This window comes from Oncorhynchus nerka, linkage group LG6 (genome assembly GCF_034236695.1).
Source record: "Oncorhynchus nerka isolate Pitt River linkage group LG6, Oner_Uvic_2.0, whole genome shotgun sequence".
Taxonomy (NCBI): domain Eukaryota; kingdom Metazoa; phylum Chordata; class Actinopteri; order Salmoniformes; family Salmonidae; genus Oncorhynchus; species Oncorhynchus nerka.
In genome coordinates this window covers 59095977-59112785 of record NC_088401.1, presented here as the reverse complement: position 1 = coordinate 59112785, position 16809 = coordinate 59095977, and the positions used below count along the sequence as shown (strand labels likewise).

The 16809-nt window shown below is 43.0% G+C and overlaps 1 protein-coding gene and 1 pseudogene across 1 annotated transcript; both read left to right on the top strand.

Annotated features, from left to right (window-relative positions):
- The window catches only part of LOC115130787 (ATPase family gene 2 protein homolog A-like), a 169311-nt pseudogene extending 158069 nt beyond the window's left edge, over positions 1-11242 (top strand).
- Positions 11243-12525: 1283 nt separating this feature from the next.
- On the top strand, positions 12526-16704 carry LOC115102004 (protein sprouty homolog 1-like). Its single transcript, XM_029621483.2, has 2 exons — positions 12526-13039; positions 14708-16704. Exon 2 carries the CDS (start codon positions 14763-14765, stop codon positions 15810-15812), a length of 1050 nt encoding a protein of 349 aa, XP_029477343.1. The 5' UTR covers positions 12526-13039; positions 14708-14762; the 3' UTR covers positions 15813-16704.
- The last annotated feature ends 105 nt before the right edge of the window (positions 16705-16809 follow it).

The following is a 16809-nucleotide window of genomic DNA, read 5'->3' as shown; positions in this document are numbered from 1 at the left end:
GGTAACTGGCCCAACACTCTTAACTGCTAGGCTTCCAGTTCTAATTCAATCCAAGGCAATAACAAACATATTGTTACATTATTATAGTACAAAGTCATTGTTTATACACCTTGTAACGCTCCGGGTGTCGTGGGTGTGGAGTCAGACGCAGGAAACAGAGAGTGCAATGCTGTGCACTTTAATGCACAAAACGTAACACAGGGTGCTCACAACCAAACTGCCCCAAACACGGGGGACGAAAATAGTACAACCGAAATACACGACCAGGAACAAACACATTCCTCTACTACAGAACCGAAGGTCACAATAATTAATCCCGCACAAAGAAACAGGCGGACCGGCTGTCTAATAAAGCCCAACTAATCATTCACGAACAGGTGCTAACAATAAACATACAAGGAGGGGGAATAAAGACAATCAGTGGCAGCTAATAGGCCGGTGACGACGACCGCCGAGCGCCACCCGACCGGGAAGGGAAGCCACCCTCGGTCGGACTCGTGACACACCTATTTCTATTGAGAGGTGGCTGTCCCAAAATCTGACTCCTAAACTTTATTTTTTATTTATTTTTTACTTCAACCGAACATCTTAAATTGTTCTATTATTATACTGAACAAAAATATAAACGCAACATGCAACAATTTCAATGATTCTACTGATTTACAGTTCATATAAGGAAATCAGTCAATTTAAATAAATAAATTAAGCCCTAATCTATGGATTTCACATGACTGGGCAGGGGTGCAGCCATGGTGTAACGGCTGTTGGTGGAAGAAGGTGAGGACCAAGGTGCAGCGTGGTACATGTTCATCATTATTTAATAGAACAGAACACTGAATGACAAAACAACAAAGAGAACAACCGAAACAGTTCTGTCTGGTGCAGACACAAAAACAGAAAGCAACTGCCCACAAACACAGGTGGGAACAGGCTACCTAAGTATGGTTCTCAATCAGAGACAACGATAGACAGCTGCCTCTGATTGGGAACCATACCAGGCCAAACACAAAAATACAAAACATAGAATGCCCACCCCAACTCACGCCCTGACCAAACCAAAAATAGAGAAATAAAAAAAGGAACTAAGGTCAGAACGTGACAGTACCCCCCCCCAAAGGTGCGGACTCCGGCCGCAAAACCTGAACCTATAGGGGAGGGTCTGGGTGGGCGTTTCACCGCGGTGGCAGCTCTGGTGAGGGACGTAGATCCCACTCCACCTTAGTCTTGGCCCACTTATGTGGCGCATCTGGAGTGGCGACCCTCGCCGCCGACCTCGGACTGGGGACCCTTACAGCGGGCCCCGAATAGGCGGGAGATTCTGGCGGCGCCGGACAGGCGGGAGACTCTGGCGGTGCTGGACAGGTGGGAGACTCTGGCGGTGCCGGACAGGAGGGCGGCTCTGGCAGCTCCGGACAGGAGGGAGACTTGGTTCTGGGAGTAGACACAGGACTCACCAGGCTGGGGAGACATACAGGGGGCCTCTTCCTTGGCCGAGGCACCGGATACACAGGGCTGTGGAGGCGCACTGGCGGTCTCGACCACATAGCTGCCCCCCCCTGTTCTGGCTGGATGCCAGCTTCCACCCGGCAAATGCGGGACGCTGGCACCGAGCACACCGGCATGTGAATACTCGGCCGAGACACAGTGCGCATCACCCCATAGCACAGGGCCTGACCTGTCACCTGCTCGCCCTGGTAAGCACGGGGAGTGGGCTCAGGTCTCCAACCTGACTCCGCCACACTCCTCGTGTTCCCCCCCCCCATTTTTTTGGGGGGGGGGGGCTGCGTCTCAGGCTTCCTTGCCAGCCGTGTTCCCTCATACCACTGGTTTCCCTTTCCTGCTGCCTCCACCTGTTCCCATGGGAGGCGATCTCTTCCAGCCAGGATCTCCTCCCATGTGTCCCTTGCCGTCCAGGATGTCCTCCCATGTCCAGTCCTCTTCTCCACGCTGTTTGGACCTTTGGTGGTGGGTAGTTCTGTAACGGCCGTTGGTGGAAGAAGGTGAGGACCAAAACGCAGCGTTGTACGTGTTCGTCATTTATTAAATAGAACTGAACACTAAATACAAAGTAACAAAAAGAACAACCAAAACAGCTCTGTCACGTGCAAAACACAAAACAGAAAGCAACTACCCACAAAACCCATGTGGGCAAGAGCGACCTAAGTATGGTTCTCAATCAGAGACAACGATAGACAGCTGTCCCTGATTGAGAACCATTCCCGGCCAAAAACAAAAAAATACAAAAACATAGAAAAAGGAACATAGAATGTCCACCCTAGTCACACCCTGGCCTAACCAAAATAAAGAATAAAAGCCTCTATGGCCAGGGCGTGACACATGGGTGGGCCTGGGAGAGCATAGGCCCACCCACTTGGGAGCCAGGCCCAATCAATCAGAATTAGTTTTTCCCCACAAAAGGGCTTTATTACAGACATAAATATTCCTCATCAGCTGTCCGGGTGACTGGTCTCAGATGATCTCGCAGGTGCAGGTGCCGGATGTGGAGGTCCTGGTTGGCGTAGTTACATGTGGTCTGCGGTTGTGAGGCCAGTTGGACGTACTGCGAAATTCTCTAAAATGATGTTGGAGGCAGCTTATGGTAGAGAAATTAACATTAAATTCTCTGGCAACAACTCTGGTGGACATTCCTGCAGTCAGCATGCCAATTGCACGCTGCCTCAATTTGAGACATCTGTGGCATTGTGTTGTGTGACACAATTGCACATTTTAGAGTGGCCTTTTATTTTCCCCAGCACGAGGAGCACCTGTGTAATGAAAAATGCTTACTAACAGGGATGTAAACAGATTTGTGCAAAACAAAATAGAGAAATTAGTGGAATAATTATTTTGAGAAATGTTTACAAATTCATTCAAAATGAAAAGCTGTCTTGAGTCAAGTTTTCAACCCCTTTGTCATGGTAACCCTCATGAGTTAAGGAATAAAAGTGTGCTTAACAAGTCACATAATAAGTTGAATATTATTGCACACATTCTGTGTTTATGTTTTGAATGACTACACCATCTCTGTTCCCTACACATACAATTATCTGTAAGCAGTCGATCAGTGAATTTCAAACACAATTTCAACCAGGGACCAGGGAGGTTTTCAAATGCCTGGCAAAGAAATGCACCTATTGGTAGATGGCTAAAAAAAATAAATGCAGACATGAAATATCCCTTTGAGCATGGTGAAGTTAGTCATTACACTTTGGATGGTGTATCAATACACCCAGTCACGACAAAGATACAGGTGTCCTTCCTAATTCAGTTACCAAAGAGGAAGGATACCACTCAGGGATTTCACCATGAGGCCAATTGTGACTTTAAAACCGTTACAGAGTTTAATGGCCGTGATAAGCTGAGGATGGATCAACAACATTGTAGTTACATTGTAGTTACTCCACAATACTAACCTAGAAGCCTGCACAGAATAAAAGAAAGAAGCCTGCACAGAATAAAAGAAAGAAGCCTGCACAGAATAAAAGAAAGAAGCCTGCACAGAATAAAAGAAAGAAGCCTGCACAGAATAAAAATATTTGAAAACATGCATTCTGTTTGCGACAAGGCACTAAAGTAATACATCAAAACATTTTTTGGTTGTTGTCCGGAACACAAAGTGTTATGTTTGGGGCAAATCCAATACAACACAGTATTGTACCACTCTCCATATGTTTAAAGCTTAATGGTGGCTGCATCATGGTATGCTTTTAATCGTTAAGGACTGTGGAGTTTTTCAGGATAAAAAATAAACGTAATGGAGCTAAATACAGGCAAAATCCTAGAGGAAAACCTGGTTCAGTCTGCTTTCCACCAGACATTGGGGTATTAATTCACCTTTCAGCAGGACAATAACCTAAAACAAGAAGACAGTGAATGTTCCCGAGTGGCTGAGTTACTGTTTTGACTTAAAGCTGCTTGAAATTCTATGCCAAGACCTGAAAATGGTTGTCTAGCAATGATCAACAACCAATTTGACAGAGCTTGAAGAATTTTGAAAAGAGTAATGGGCAAATGTTGCACAATCCAGGTGTGGAAAGCTCTTAGAGACTTACCCAGAAAGACTCACTGCTGTAATCGCTGCCAAAGGTGATTCTAACATGTACTGACTCAGCGGATTGAATACTTATTGTCCAGTATAGATTGATTGAATACTCGTTTTATATCTCATAAATGTTTTAGAAATGTTAGACATTAAAGAGTATTTTATGTAGATCGTTGACAAAGAAATGATAATGAAATACACTTTAATCCCACTTTGTAACACACCAAAATATGGAAAAAGTAAAGGGGTTCGAATACTTTCTGAAGGAGCAGCTCTTTTGGTTTGTCGAACTAGGGGGGCAACCGGGTGTAAACAACCAAATGATTTGATGTTGAGTCATGAGATTGAGACATGAGGCCCTTAACATGTCCCCTTACATTGGAACAAAGTAAATAAAGAAATCGAAGACGATTGTGTTTTTTTGTGTACTTGTTGCATGGAAACGGCCCTCGATCATGTTGTTGAAGTAACATGCACCCCCCCCACTTCCCCTCTCTCTCTTTCAACATTCTCTCTCCTTTAATTGAGGCCTGTGTTGCATGCCTTCATTGTTTCACATCACCACTGACAACAAGTTCAATTATTTGAATGATAGGAAACCCTCAAAGACAATTATCCCTGGCCTCTGTTTACAGTGTCTAAATCATGTTGTTCGGCTGGCCCCGAACAAAGAAATAGCTTACTTTCTAACATCTGCCTAGCACCTGCCTTAGCCAAGCCATCCCTGCCTTACACAACCTACATACCTCATTGTACATACTCATCTTAAACTCCTCTTCCTATTGTCAGATTTCCAACCATCCCATCCCCGCCAATTATGTCCTGTCACTCCTTATTGTATGATAGGAAGTACTAGCTACTGTAACATTTCGGTTAATTCTGTTAAACCTCTCAGGAGATATTAAATGTGTCTCTGTGTGCGACTTAAGAATTGGCTTCTCTTTCTACTCAACTGTGAAGTTGATCTAGCAAAAATAGGCAAACAGTGCAGAAACAGACGTTTTGTGAGTCATCTGAGTGGTCGGCTGGTAGCCAAAATGGATACTTATTGGTAATTGCCCTGGTGGATTCTGGTACTACAACTAATCTGTCAAAACAAGCAGAAACACTCTTACAGTACTCTCTCTCTTACACACACACACACATATACACAGGCGATGTGGTTAAGCAGTTATGGAATTATTTTGGTATGAAATTCTCTTTAGCTACAATTATGTAATTTTTTCTAGTTGGCCGTTGCAACCAAACCCTCCTTCAAGGTTTTTTTTTAATGAAAAACAACATGTGACTGTATTTTCCCCATAATGGTTAAAAGATTAGGATTTAGGATCTGAGATCTGTACCTTTCGTCTACCATTACCTGGTCATGTCTGGCAATGGCAATAGTCTGCCATCTTGTTGGCAGCCTCTGTACCATGGATGAGCTCAAAAGGAACCACCATTTTTATTTTCTCCCCCTTCGACCTTCCCATTGCAATAAGGTGGTTATTACTTCCAGGAATATATATTTTTATATCTCCCTAGACTCCTTAATTGTAGGGTACACATTTGTTCTGTGCCCTTCTTGGAATAGGGAGAAATATACTCCTTTGCAGTTCTAACGGGAGGCTAGTGGGTTCGATTCCTGGGACCACCCATAAGTAAGTGTATGCACGCATGACTGTAAGCCGCTTTGGATAAAAGCGTCTTCTAAATGGCATATGTTATGTCATGTAAATATGCCAAGGGAATTTGTGAGGTCACCTTCCAAATGGTTCAGTTTCCTCTGCTTAAAATAAATGTAATACATTCGCAGCTCCCGCAGAGTAGGAGTGCTGATCTAGGATCAGGTCCCCCCTGTCCATAGAATTGTATTAATGGTGATTAAAAAGGCTAAGCTGATCCTAGACCACCATGCGTACTCTGGGAGCCTTTATGAATATGGGCCCAGATGATTTGTGGAGTAGACCAGGACTGCGTGTGGGCCTCGGTTTAGAAACGGGATGGGCATCTCCAGTCCTGGAGGGCCACAGTTTGCGCAGGCTTTTATTCCAACCCCGCACTAACTCACCTCCATTGAGATTTCCCTATATAGGTCTCGTTTTCTAAACACATTGAGGCCTTTGTGGATTCCCCTGGTGTGATGGGAGGTGATGGTGTCAGCAGACCCTGTTTTACAATTTCTCCCTGAATTATGCAACAGTGACATGCCTACGGCCCGGCAACTTTTGGGGGAGATTGGCCAGCGATGGCTGATGAACGCCAGATGCCTTTTCCCAGCCACGTCACCACCTCCTCCAGAACTATCATTCTGTTCTAAGGCATGACTTGCCGACGGCGATTTATGCAATCCGCCCCCCCTAAAATCTCCAACTGAACCGATCTGTATTTTCCAGTGACTGATAGCCCTGTGTGTTGAAATTTGCAGGACATGCACCGTCAGGTCACTCCACGGAACGACCTGAACCCTAAGCAATGTAAAAATGTCAACTGCTGTGACGGCAAAGGATGGAAGTGCAGGATTGGGAATACTGCGTGTTGGTTGAGATTAAACAGAATGCATGGCCCTCACAAGTGTTGTCATTTATTTCCCTTGAAATCAAATGTGCAATCTGAATTCATTCAACATAATGATCTGTTGTGTGTGTTATCCAAATCAGATACTTTTTTCTACTCTGTGTGTGTGTGTGTGTGTGTGTGTGTGTGTGTGTGTGTGTGTGTGTGTGTGTGTGTATAACCTTGTAATAACTATAGGCTGTATGTATTATAATATTTATTGTTTAGTATTATACATGACTTAATACAAACTGTTACTAATGTGTAAATTAATTTCTAAATATCCATATGTTGTTCCAATGATCATGATGGGGTCAACCTCTTTGTCAGGGGTGTAAAGTACTTAACTAAAAATACTTTGAAGTACTACTTAAGTAGTTTTGGGGGGCATTTGTACTTTACTATTTATATATTTGACAACTTTTACTTTCCCCTCAACGTCAACAAAACGAAGGAGCTGATCGTGGACTTCGGGAGACAGCAGAGGGAGCACGCCTCCATCCACAGGTGAAAAGCTTCAAGTTCCTTAGCGTACACAACTGAAATGGTCCACCCACACAGACAGTGTGGTGAAGAAGGGGCAACAGCGCCTCTTCAAACTCAGGAGGCTGAAGAAATTTGGCTTGGCCCCTAAGACTCTCACAAACATTTACAAATGCACCATTGAGAGCATCCTGTCGGTCTATGTCACCGCCTGGTATGGCAACTGCATCATCCGCAACGGCAGGGCTCTCCTGTGGGTGGTGTGGTCAGCCTAACACAACACCAGGAGCACACTGCCTGCCCTTCAGGACATCTACAACACCCGGTGTCACAGGAAGGCATAGAAGATTTGACGAATACGCTGATTCGGTGTGCGAACGTGCGTTGAAGATGTCGTTCCCATAGCAACGATAAAAACATTCCCTAACCAGAAACCGTGGATTGATGGCAGCATTCGCGTGAAACTGAAAGCGCGAACCACTGCTTTTAATCAGGGCAAGGTGTCTGGCAACATGACCGAATACAAACAGTGCAGCTATTCCCTCCGCAAGGCTATTAAACAGCCACCACTAACATTGAGTGGCTGCTGCCAACACACTGTCATTGACACTGACCCAACTCCAGCCACTTTAATAATGGGAATTGATGGGAAATGATGTAAATATATCACTAGCCACTTTAAACAATGCTACCTTATATAATGTTACTTACCCTACATTATTCATCTCATATGCATATGTATATACTGTACTCTACATCATCGACTGCATCCTTATGTAATACATGTATCACTAGCCACTTTAACTATGCCACTTTGTTTACTTTGTCTACATACTCATCTCATATGTATATACTGTACTCGATATCATCTACTGTATGCTGCTCTGTACCATCACTCATTCATATATCCTTATGTACATATTCTTTATCCCCTTACACTGTGTATAAGACAGTAGTTTTGGAATTGTTAGTTAGATTACTTGTTGGTTATCACTGCATTGTCGGAACTAGAAGCACAAGCATTTCGCTACACTCGCATTAACATCTGCTAACCATGTGTATGTGACAAATAACATTTGATTTGATTGGATTTGATCATCAAGGACCTCAGCCACCTGAGCCACAGCCTGTTCACCCCGCTATCATCCACTGGTCACTTTAGTGATGTTCACATGTTGTTTTACCCATTTCATATGTATAGACTGTATTCTAGTCAAGTCCATCATATTCAACAAAGGCTGTACATATAGGATTCCTCAGATATACTACACATTCTATCCACATACTGTCCATAATGTCTATATATTCCATCACACACACACACACATACATATACAGTTGAAGTCGGAAGTTTACATATACCTTACCAAATACATTTAAACTCCATTTTTCACAATTCCTGACATTTAATCCGAGTAAATATTCCCTGTCTTAGGTCAGTTAGGATCACCACTTTATTTTAAGATTGTGAAATGTCAGAATAATAGTAGAGAGAATGATTTATTTCAGCTTTTATTTCTTTCATCACATTCACAGTAGGTCAGAAGTTACACTCAATTAGTATTTGGTAGCATTGACTTAAAATTGTTTAACTTGGGTCAAAAGTTTTGGGTAGCCTTCCACAAGTTTCCCACAATAAGTTGGGTGAATTTTGGCCCATTCCTCCTGACAGTGCTGGTGTAAGTGAGTCAGGTTTGTAGGCCTCCTTGCTCGCACACGCTTTTTCAGTTCTGCCCACAAATTTTCTATGAGATTGAGGTCAGGGCTTTGTGATGGCCACTCCAATACCTTGACTTTGTTGTCCTTAAGCCATTTTGCCACAACTGTAGAAGTATGCTTGGGGTCATTTAGCTTCATTTAGCTTGGGGTCATTTAACTTCCTGACTGATGTCTTGAGATGTTGCTTCAACATTTTAACATAATTTTCCACCCTCATGATGCCATCTATTTTGTGAAGTGCACCAGTCCCTCCTGCAGCAAAGCTCCCCCACAACATGATGCTGCCACCCCCCTGCTTCACGGCTGGGATGGTGTTCTTCGGCTTGCAAGGCTCCCTTGTTCTCCAAACATAACATCAGACCAGAGGACATTTCTCCAAAAAGTAAAATCTTTGTCCCCATGTGCAGTTGCAAACCGTAGTCTGGCTTTTTTTTATGGCTGTTTTGGAGCAGTGGCTTCTTCCTTGCTTCTTCCTTGCTGAGCAGCCTTTCAGGTTATGTCGATATAGGACTCGTTTGACTGTGGATATAGATACTTCTGTACCTGTTTCCTCCAGCATCTTCACAAGGTCCTTTGCTGTTGTTCTGGGATTGATTTGCACTTTTCGCACCAAAGTACGTTCATCTCTAGGAGACAGAACTCATCTCCTTCCTGAGTGGTATGACAACTGCGTGGTCCCATGTTGTTTATAATTGCGTACTACTGTTTGTATAGATGAATGTGGTACCTTCAGGCGTTTGGAAATTGCTCCCAAGGACGAACCAGACTTGTGGATGTCTACTTTTTTTATTCTGAGGCCTTGGCTGATTTCTTTTGATTTTCCCATGATGTCAAGCAAAGAGACACTGAGTTTGAAGGTAGGCCTTCAAATACATCCACAGGTACACCTCCAATTGACTCAAATGATGTCAATTAGCCTATCAGAAGCTTCTAAAGCCATGACATAATTTTCTGGAATTTTCCAAGCTGTTTAAAGGCACAGTCAACTTACTGTATGTAAACTTCTGACCCACTGGAATTGTGATGCAGTGAAATATAAGTGAAATAATCTGTCTGTAAGCAATTGTTGGAACAATTACTTGTGCCATGCACACAGTAGATGTCCTAACCGACTTGCCAAAACTATAGTTTGAAATTTGTAGAGTGGTTGAAAAACTAGTTTTAATGACTCCAACCTAAGTGTATGTAAACTTCCCACTTCAAATGTCTCTGACATTGCTCATCCTAATATTTCAATTTTTCCTAATTCCATTCGTATACTTTTATATATGTGTGTATTGTTGGGAATTGTTTTTAGATACTACTGCACTGTTTGGAGCTAGGAACACAAGCATTTCGCTACACCCGCAATAACATCTGCTAAACCTGTATGGACCAATAACATTTGATTGGATTTTACTCCACTGCATTCCTGAAGAAAATATTTACATTTACTCCCATACATTTTCCTTGACACCCAAAAGTACTTGTTACATAATTTTGAATGCCCAGGCAGGACAGCAATATGGACCAATACACACACCTATCAATATAATGTGTTGTCATCCTTACTGCCTCTGATCTAGCAGACTCACTAAACACAACTACTGCATTTGTAAATGATGTCTGAGTCTGGGCGAGTGCCCCTGTCTGTCCATAAATGAATAAATAAACAAGAACATTTTGGCATCTGGTCTGCTTAATATAAGGAATTTGATGTATAGCATTTACTTGTACTTTTTAGTTTTACTCAAGTATGACAATTGAGTACTGTTCCCACCATTGTACTTCAGTACATTTTAAACCAGACACTTTCAGACCATTTTCAAGTTGTATTGTACTCGGTGACTTTCACTTTTACTTGAGTCATTTTCTATTAAGGTAAATTTAATTTTACTCAAGTAAAACAATTGAGTACTTTTTGCACCACTGCTTTTTATAGAAGTTCATTGTTGACCTACTCACCACAGCCCTAGTGGCTGTGGATGCTCACATTACGCAAGGTGGTCGAGATCTGGCTGTCTGACAGTCCTATCTGTATCTGTCGCAGATAGCGGTAGTATGCAGAGAGGCTGCCCTGCTGGCCCTGCAAGAGGACATAAAAGCACAGCTCTTCATGGGAAGACACTTTGAAAACGCCGTGAAGCCTCGCGTTCCAGACTCTCTCGTCCAGTCCTATATCAACTATCAACAGCAACGCGGCTTGAGCTTTTTCTGACGTCACAGTGGAAAAATGCCAACGCTGCGAGACTCTTTGCGGACCGACTGCAAATGTTACCCATAAATGCAGTTATCCACTGGAGTCGCAAGGGTTTCCTAATGGACATTACATCAGTGAATAGCGAGAAATAATAGACTAGAATAGCCCATGTGATTCAATCAATAGGCTACTTTTGAATGTGCTCAGTAGGCCTAATTGTTAGTCTCCCTAAATAACCAATATTATGGCACAATTCTCTGCAAAAGTGTTGTTTCGAAACCTGTTCTACCTAAAAATGCAATATTAGGCTACAATGTAATAAATTCATTGTTTCTCTATATGCTTGTTAATGCTTTTTAAAATGTTATCTTCATAAGACAAATCGATTATATTAGGCATGGTAAAAAAAAGAAAGAAGAAGATTACAATGCAGAAACATAGCCAACATCAATGAATTTAACCAAGGGTCTTTCTTAGGCTATTTTCAAAGCAGGAGTTATATATAACGAACGCAACACAGATTATTGAATGGGGAGAAGTTTGAAGGAAACGTTTGCATTCATCTTTAATAATGTGCACTTTCCATTTGCTTTGCATTTGCTTATTGGATATATCCAGGGTGAAAACAAGCACGGGTGGTAAATATTAATCATTTCATCCATGGAAATCTGTTAATTGCTGTAGGGTAACCGTAAAATGTCTGACTTCTCTCCGCATTTCTGACCACTATGAAGAGGTTCCCATCTGTCGTTTGGGAATCCAGCAGGAATTTCTTTATCATCAAGCCTTAAGCTTCCAAACTATTTTGTTGTATATATATCCACCCAAACACCAGAGGCATATAGGCCTACAGATGCATTTATCAGTCCGTTAAATGTAGAAGTTTTGCAGAATTTGCTGACCCGAGACTGTATTGAGGTCATTCATCTATTGATTTTTCCATTTGAAGAGGATAAATTTACTCTGTATTGAACTTCCTTTTCTCGTGGATCCGGATGTAGCGCATCCGCGACACCAATCAAACCAGACAGTCAAGAACAGAGGGGAGGCGGTGGGTGGGGGGAATCTTTCCCCTTGCTTGTGGGGTGCCTTTTTCTTAAGGGGGCTCCGAAGTTAAGTTTACTGAGCCACTGGGAAAATAAAACAAATAAGTAGTGGAGGGATTTCCATTTCATTTTCTATGTCAGCCATTTTATTATGGTATTTTAGATATAGACTTTAGGCCAACACTATTACATACTTAGGCTACATTCTTTTCTGCCCAGAGTTTTATGCGCATTTGTGTATTTCTAACTCTGCCATACGTAAATGGAATGGTGAGATACCGTGGAATGCATAAAATAAAACAACGTTATCGATTCAAATGGGATAATTTTGTTGCCACTGTAATAGTTTTGCAACCACAAGAACGGAAATTAGTTTATCGGCTATTGTAAACCGTTCCACCTTAACTGCTGCACACATCTCTATCGCCCGGCCTTACACATCTGCCCAATGAATTAAGAGCGGATGCGATGTATCCTTTTTCAGTGGCGTGAATGGCCAATGGGAGTTGGCTTGTCGAGCAAACACTGAGCCCTACATTCTCATTCATTCAGTGCTCGACAGTCCTGCAGTGTTGATGAGAGCACGTCTTCGACTAGCGCTTGCTTTTGAGCATTCCGCACAACAAAAACCTACTTTTACTATTCTCCAAGCAGAATTTGAAGACTGAAAACCATTGGATATATAATTATTTGTCTTCAAATTGTGAATTATTGTGCTTTTAAGAATCCTAAAGCTTTTCCCTGCAATTGTTATTCTGCTCTAGGACTAATAAACAGTGTTGTCTGACCAGATCGTTCTCAAGTGCGCAACTTTTAGGCTATTTGGTACCTATTCCATAAAGAAACGTTGATTTACCGTTTCTGGAGCACCATATTTTGAGAAGGAATAACAAAAGAAGATACAACATCCGTATTTGGATTTAAAGCCGTGGTCACGAATTTTAAGAGCTAATTAAAATACGCTTGGACTATTTCCTTGGATGGAGTTTTGGTATATTGGTTGATGGATTCGACGTTATGGATGGTTACAGATGGGTGCGTATCTCCCCTCAATGAAACATGTTGGAAATGTCTGGTTTGTTCATAGATTATTTGTTGCTAAAATGTAGACTGGATACAACGAACATTTCACAACTAATCTTCCTCGGATAATTAGGCTAATATACGCATAGGGTTCAGAACTCCGGCTCTGGAAACATTGTTGCCAGTTGCATGGACTATGCTTTTCGTTAGTATATGTCGAGATAGATGGCCTTGGGAACACGCATCATCCATCTGGTGCTTGAATCTGTGGAGAGTTCGCTTCATATTGTACATGCTTGCCTGTGTCCTCTACTCGGAATGCCTATTTAACACAGACAATTCGACTCCCGAATGGAATCAAAACGGTCATAGTTTGGTTCAGAGGGGAGCGCGATCACAAACACCCCACCCCCACCGTAGCCTAGTTTTCATTCATAAGCTTTTTCCCCCTTGTTTTGCTATTCATCTCTAGATCCGTTGATTTGATCCTCTGTGGTTTCTATCACATGGGACGTCTCTCGGTCAACTAAACCCTAGGGCATAGCCTACAAGAGGACTGTCGGTGTATTTGTCCTTTTACAATACAACAATTAGGCCGCCCGTCTATCTACTGGCTTAACCTATTTACTGTGCTCGGTGTAAACTACTGTGGGGTTTCATGAAGTCAATCAATTATAGGGCTCTGCTTATAAGCAAGCTGTCTTCGCGCATATGCCTATCTGCATATTGTATCCGTTTTTAAACTTGTTTGTATGCTTGCGTCATGTTGAATAGACTGACCGAATGTGTTTATGCCTATTGAGTAGGGTCCCGTTTGTGTTATAGTTTCAAGAGATACGACTGGCTTCTGATATTTTAAACCAGTAATGGTATTGTGTGCTTGAAATTATATGGACATAAAGTTGACACTATTGTCGGGTTCTGTCGTGACCTTAGTTTTGTCACCACATTTGCTTCTAACAGTCTTTCATTTAGTAATCGAATAATACGCGAGGCAGCTCATTTTGTCCTATTGGATCGTGACCTCGTTCCGTCGCCTTGGTACATTTTAAATGTTAACCAGTCATACAAATGTAAATGAGCACGGGAAGTAGCCTATTTGTACTGAAGTTTGGATGTGTGCATATTGAGGATGGAATGAAAAGTGACAATAATAGTCTGCTTTTTTTCCCACGGCTTGCATAAAAAACTAGCAGGGCTATGTGAACATGTTCTTAATTAGTTAAAAATATTGCACTTAGCTTTTCCTACTAGCACTGACTTTGCTGATAACTTAACTTATTTGAAGAAAAATGTACATATTACGACTGATGTGGTTGACTAACCTAGCTATTTTAAGATGAATTGACTGACTGGATAAAAAGCCTCTAATACTAAAATCGGAATGTAAGCCCAAAATAACATCCTCAACTCTCAATAGACTGTGCTCTTAACCCGTTTCATAACTTTGATGAAATATGATCTTCAATTAACCATGTTTGATCGATAAATTGAGACCATCCAAGGATCTATTGATGGTTCTACCTTTTCAGCTCTTTAGCTTTTCCAATCAAAAGTTGAATCTAAATGAAAAGGGAACAGTTTTCCAAAACGCCACCACCCTATATTTCTCATTTGCAAATGACATCCTTGTCTTTACTGATGGCCCTTTTCCCGTGTCTCTCTTGCTGTCCCTTGCAGGTTTTCCGATGCATGCCAAGTCCATGGTGAATGTCGGAAGTGGTGATCACCCCAGATGGCGCTCCAAAGTCAACATGGCCCTGGCGGTTCATTAGTGGTGATTCAGCAGCCTTCCCTGGAGGACCGGCAGAGGTCGGATTACGAGCGGGAGCTCCAACATGCCGCTATCCTTTCCCTGGACCAAATCAAGGCCATCCGCTCCAGCAACGAGTACACAGAAGGCCCCTCGGTGGTCCGGAGGCCCCCTGCGCCCCGCATGGTGCCCAGACCCGACAAGCAGCAGGAGAGGACTCACGAGGTGATTCTCGTCAATGTGAACAACAACTACGAGCACCGGCCGGTAGGGCACGGCCACCACGGTGGGGTTGTAGTAGTGGCCGGGGGCCAGCAGTGTAGCACCAGGGCCCCGGGCCTTAATCGCTCCACCAGTACAGGCAGTGCGGCTAGTTCAGGGAGCAACAGCAGTGTATCCTCTGAGCAGGGACTCCTGGCCCGCTCGCCTCCCTCTAGGCCAGGGATGGTGGCCCTCCACCAGCACCACCACAGAGCCGAGCGTGCTCAGCCTGTTCGGACTCAGCCCAAGGCGCTGCTAGCCTCCCAGCAGGGCTCGCACCCGCTGCCGCCACTGGAGGCACCCCTCAAGCCCTCAGGGAAAGGGGACATGACCTCTGGCCACCAGTTCATCTGCGAATGCTGCGGGAAGTGCAAGTGCGGAGACTGCACAGCCCCAAGAACCCTACCCTCGTGCCTGGCCTGCAACGGCCAGTGTCTGTGCTCGGCGGATAGCGCCCTGGAGCATGGCACGTGCATGTGCCTGGTCAAGGGCATCTTCTACCACTGTTCCAACGACGACGAGGGAGACTCGTGTGCCGACCACCCCTGCTCGCTGTCACGCTCCCACTGCTGCTCACGCTTCCTCTGCATGGGATTACTGTCGGTACTGTTCCCCTGTTTGCTGTGCTACCCGCCCGTCAAGGGGTGTCTGAAGGCGTGCCAGGGCTGCTACGACCAAGTCAACAGGCCCGGCTGCCGCTGCAAGAACTCCAACACTGTCTATTGCAAACTGGAGCGCTGGTCCCACCAGGCCCAGGAAAAGCCTTCCTGATCTTGTGTGTGTGTGTGGGTAGAGGGGCGGACAATCGTTCCCCTGTGTGGTTTTGACAATGATAATGATGATAACCATAATAGTCACTATTACTATTGATGTTTATCAAACATTTTAAGCACCTCCCACCCACTTCCTTTTCTCCTGATAGGAGTAAAACACGGAATATGAAAACCACTCACTTTGTTTTCTTCTTCTCCTTCCTTTTTTGCAACAGGACCATGTTTTTACAGACCAGTGTTTGTCTTCAATGGTTGTTGTTTTTTGTCTCTCTTCAGCTACTCATTAACACTTTTTTATAAATAATTTTCTGTTAGCTAGGCAGTGTTTACCTGGTGCTTTAAGCTTCAAGTGAGAGCAGCCTCTTACCAAATCTGTGAAGGACTATCTAGCTAGGCAATATGTAGCTGTTACCACGTGTTCATAGCAAACAAGGATTGTTAGAATTCCCAGTTGCTACCACACTCAGACCATGGATAGCTGGGTTTATGTGCTCGAGTTGCATTGTGGAAAGCACATCCATCTCATAGTATTCTGTTGGATATGTTTCTCTCCCTTCCCCACTCATCATTCACACACATTCTGTGGCATTCTTTCCCTTGTTTTTGTTTTGTAAATTGTATTCTCAAATCCATAAGAGCGATCTGGCTTTTTTTTTATTTTTTAAGGAAAATGTTTTTGTTTTTTTTGTAAAAATATTTATTATGTGAAGCTCTATTATTTTATGATATTTATTGCAAAAGACAGTCTTACATTTACTCATGTCTGAATATAACAATATCAATACTTACTGAAAAATGAAAGGGTGGCACAAAAGAATAAACTATGTTAACTTTAATGCAGAAAATATATTAATTAATTAAAAACAATGTCTTGTGTCTTGATTATCCTTGTTACATTGACCCTTGGGAGTGTTTAACTCTGGTTTGAAAGCTTTCTGGGTAATAAGGCATTTCATAAGCAGTGATTGGGTCCAAGTTTAGTTCTTGCATCATTT

What these genes read in the sequence shown, in the direction of transcription:
- LOC115102004 (XM_029621483.2), top strand. Translation starts at nt 14,763, where the DNA reads ATGGCGCTCCAAAGTCAACATGGCCCTGGCGGTTCATTAGTGGTGATT.